Source organism: Carex rostrata, chromosome 4, assembly GCF_964058835.1.
Source record: "Carex rostrata chromosome 4, lpCarRost1.2, whole genome shotgun sequence".
NCBI lineage: Eukaryota > Viridiplantae > Streptophyta > Magnoliopsida > Poales > Cyperaceae > Carex > Carex rostrata.
Window position 1 is genome coordinate 12,062,073 of NC_135921.1, and position 2,822 is coordinate 12,064,894.

The 2,822-nt window shown below is 37.0% G+C and overlaps 1 protein-coding gene across 1 annotated transcript; it reads left to right on the forward strand.

The window, feature by feature from the left end:
* Positions 1–637: 637 nt before the first annotated feature.
* On the forward strand, positions 638–1,111 carry LOC144553253 (uncharacterized). The gene has a single exon (XM_078301348.1). The coding sequence runs from the start codon at positions 638–640 to the stop codon at positions 1,109–1,111; it is 474 nt and encodes a 157-aa protein (XP_078157474.1).
* The last annotated feature ends 1,711 nt before the right edge of the window (positions 1,112–2,822 follow it).

Here is a 2,822-nt window from a genome sequence, read left to right on the forward strand (position 1 = left end):
CAACGCCTCCAATCATTTTACAAAGGGCCCCACATTGCTCAAGTCTCTCTCCCAATATTATTCCAGTTCAATCTAACTGGATACATCCAGTGAAATTCCCATATGCAATCAATTGGTAATTTATTGTTTACAAGTAACTCGAAACTTTTCGCCGCCTCTTGCTCAAAAGCATGCTTAAAACCGGTTCATTGATCTAGTTTGAAACACAGTTCACTGGAAACTAGGTCCCACATTCGGAAATATGCAAACGGAGCCAAACACCAGTGACCTGGCACTTCCCAGAATCTGTCAAGAATTGTCGTCTCCTTTCAGAAATATAAACCCAGGCTGATACGCAACAGAAGAACTCGACAAATAGAAGGAAGAGAGAACGAAGGCACCATTAATTTCTCAAAGAGCGAATAGTGAGATATTGAGAGAGAGAGAGAGCAAGAGGGAGAGGAGCATCCGACGAGAGGGGATTATAAAGAGCGAAGGAAACAACCTCCGATGAGACCGGCCGGTGGCCCCCACCAAGCAGAAGAGAAGAGAAACAGAGAACGGGAAGCCACCTTCGCCGTGTGGGAGAAGGAGCGGTAATCTTACCTCCCTCTTTTACTCCCGCCTATCTCCCCTTGTGTAGTGTTTCCCAACGACTATGGAGTGTCTTCCCAAAACTTACCTAGAGGCACCGGATTCGATCCCCAAAAAATCAACAGAGGTGGAATCAGAACAGGTCAGGTGCGAGTGTTGCGGCTTGACCGAGGAATGTACACTAGAGTACATAGAGAAGGTGCGCGAAAGGTATCTCGGTCGTTGGATTTGTGGCTTGTGCGGTGAAGCGGTGAAGGACGAGATCCGACGGTCAGGATGTCGTATCACGACTGAAGAAGCGATCAATCGTCACATCAGCTTCTTCAAGAAGTTTCGGGCAGTGGCGCCGCCCGTGAATCCAACTGAGCACCTTGTAGCAGCTGTGAGAAAGATGATGAGGCGGTGCATCGACTCGCCTAGGCCGGTCAGGTCAGCACAGTATACGCAACGTTGCCAGAAGGTGGTGCCTCAAAACTACGATGACATGGATTGCAATGACATCAGCGATTTTGCTGATGCAAGTACTCACGAGGCGTAAATAAATTTGTAAAAAGTCGTATACTCGTATGTGTGATTATGAATTTATAATCCTGGTTAGAAAAATGGACGATGGAGATGCATCACAAGCAGATGATCTCGCTATTTTACTTCTGTGTGTATGTTCGCTGGGTATCTCTTTTATGAGAAAAGTGTATCAGTTTTGAAGAATAAGGTAATTTGATTAAGGAGAAAATTAAATTGTTCTCGTTGGTAAGAGGAGAGCTTGTCAAATGCCAATTAGAATTTATAAAAATAAAAACCTCTTATAAATACGAGCTTTCCTAATTTAGGAAGTCTTAGAGAAAAAATTTTCTTCCCTCATTTTGTTTATGACTTTATGTTCTTTTACTTCTTTCATTTTCTTTTTATTTATACGCAAATATTTGGTCTTAATGAATTTAATTTACAAGTACTGTTTTAATTTCTAGTACTGAACTGTTAATACAAAATAGAAGCTGAACTCCTATTCTTTGCTCTGTCATTAAAATAATTAACTAAGCAAGAAAAATCTATAGCGACTAAGCTTTTAATTAAATGCCGTTAATGGCATTTATATGGCGCCGGAGTGTCAGAAAATCGAAATTTTTATTTATACCATATTTAAAAAAAAATCATGTTTTGGAGGGATTTTGAAAAATAAAGGGCCTCCCAAAAATTAAAAAATACACTGTAATATTAAATATATTTAGGTTTTTGAAGAGTCTCCAAATCAATATGTGCCCCTCTCAGGAATGAGACCGCGGATTAACTTAAAGGTCCTGGTATTTTTTTAAATCTCCATAATTTTATGTGTTTTGATTTATTTTATTTTTGAATATGGTATAAATAAAATTTCCGGGTTAAAAAACAATATACAATCGGTTTAACTTCTTTTAACGCTGAGAATTTATAAAACACATTAAATGGTTTAACCACAAATTTAGTTACCTTTTTAATTTTCTTTTAAACTTGATAGCGACTAGTTGTTTTCATGAAGAGCAAGGAACAAACTAACCAAGCAAGCATACATTCGTCCTTTACATATCCGACGTTAGGTAGCTGGTCCCTGGAAAATGCTGCCATGTTAATGATTGGTTATTTGTTCTACAAAAACATATACATTGTTTTATGTTGTACAATAATTTCATGATGTGCGCTGGCCACTGATTGATGGCCTACTGGCCTGGGACCTATATATATAGAAACCACCCACTATATGGTTTTCATAATATCGTTCGAATCGAATTGTTTTTTGTGTTTCTTTCTCAATAATTTATGTATAATTTGGTTGATGGGTGGATTGACTGATGAGTGCCGCATGAGAGAATCAGAGAACTATTCGGAAAAATTTTATCTGTAGAAACAGAAAGAGTACATCATATTTTTGATTGGTAGAAAAATCGGTAGAATTTATATCGATTTTAAAAATCATAAAATTTGAATCGGTAGGAATTTAACCGATCTAAAATTTTCCCTATTTACGTATTAGATTAAAAAAATAAAACTAAGTTTGAATCGGTATCGATCCAAATCTTTTAATTTCTAAAATTGATAGTAGTCCTACTAATTTTTCTATCAATTAAAAAATATAATGTACTTTTTCTATTTCTCTTTCTTTCTTTTTCTCAATTTCTCCAGATAAAAAAATTTCCATTCGAAGCTTCTGGTAGGCGCCGACGCACAGAAGCAAGTATTATATTAGTTGATGATAGTTGCAAATAATTTATGAA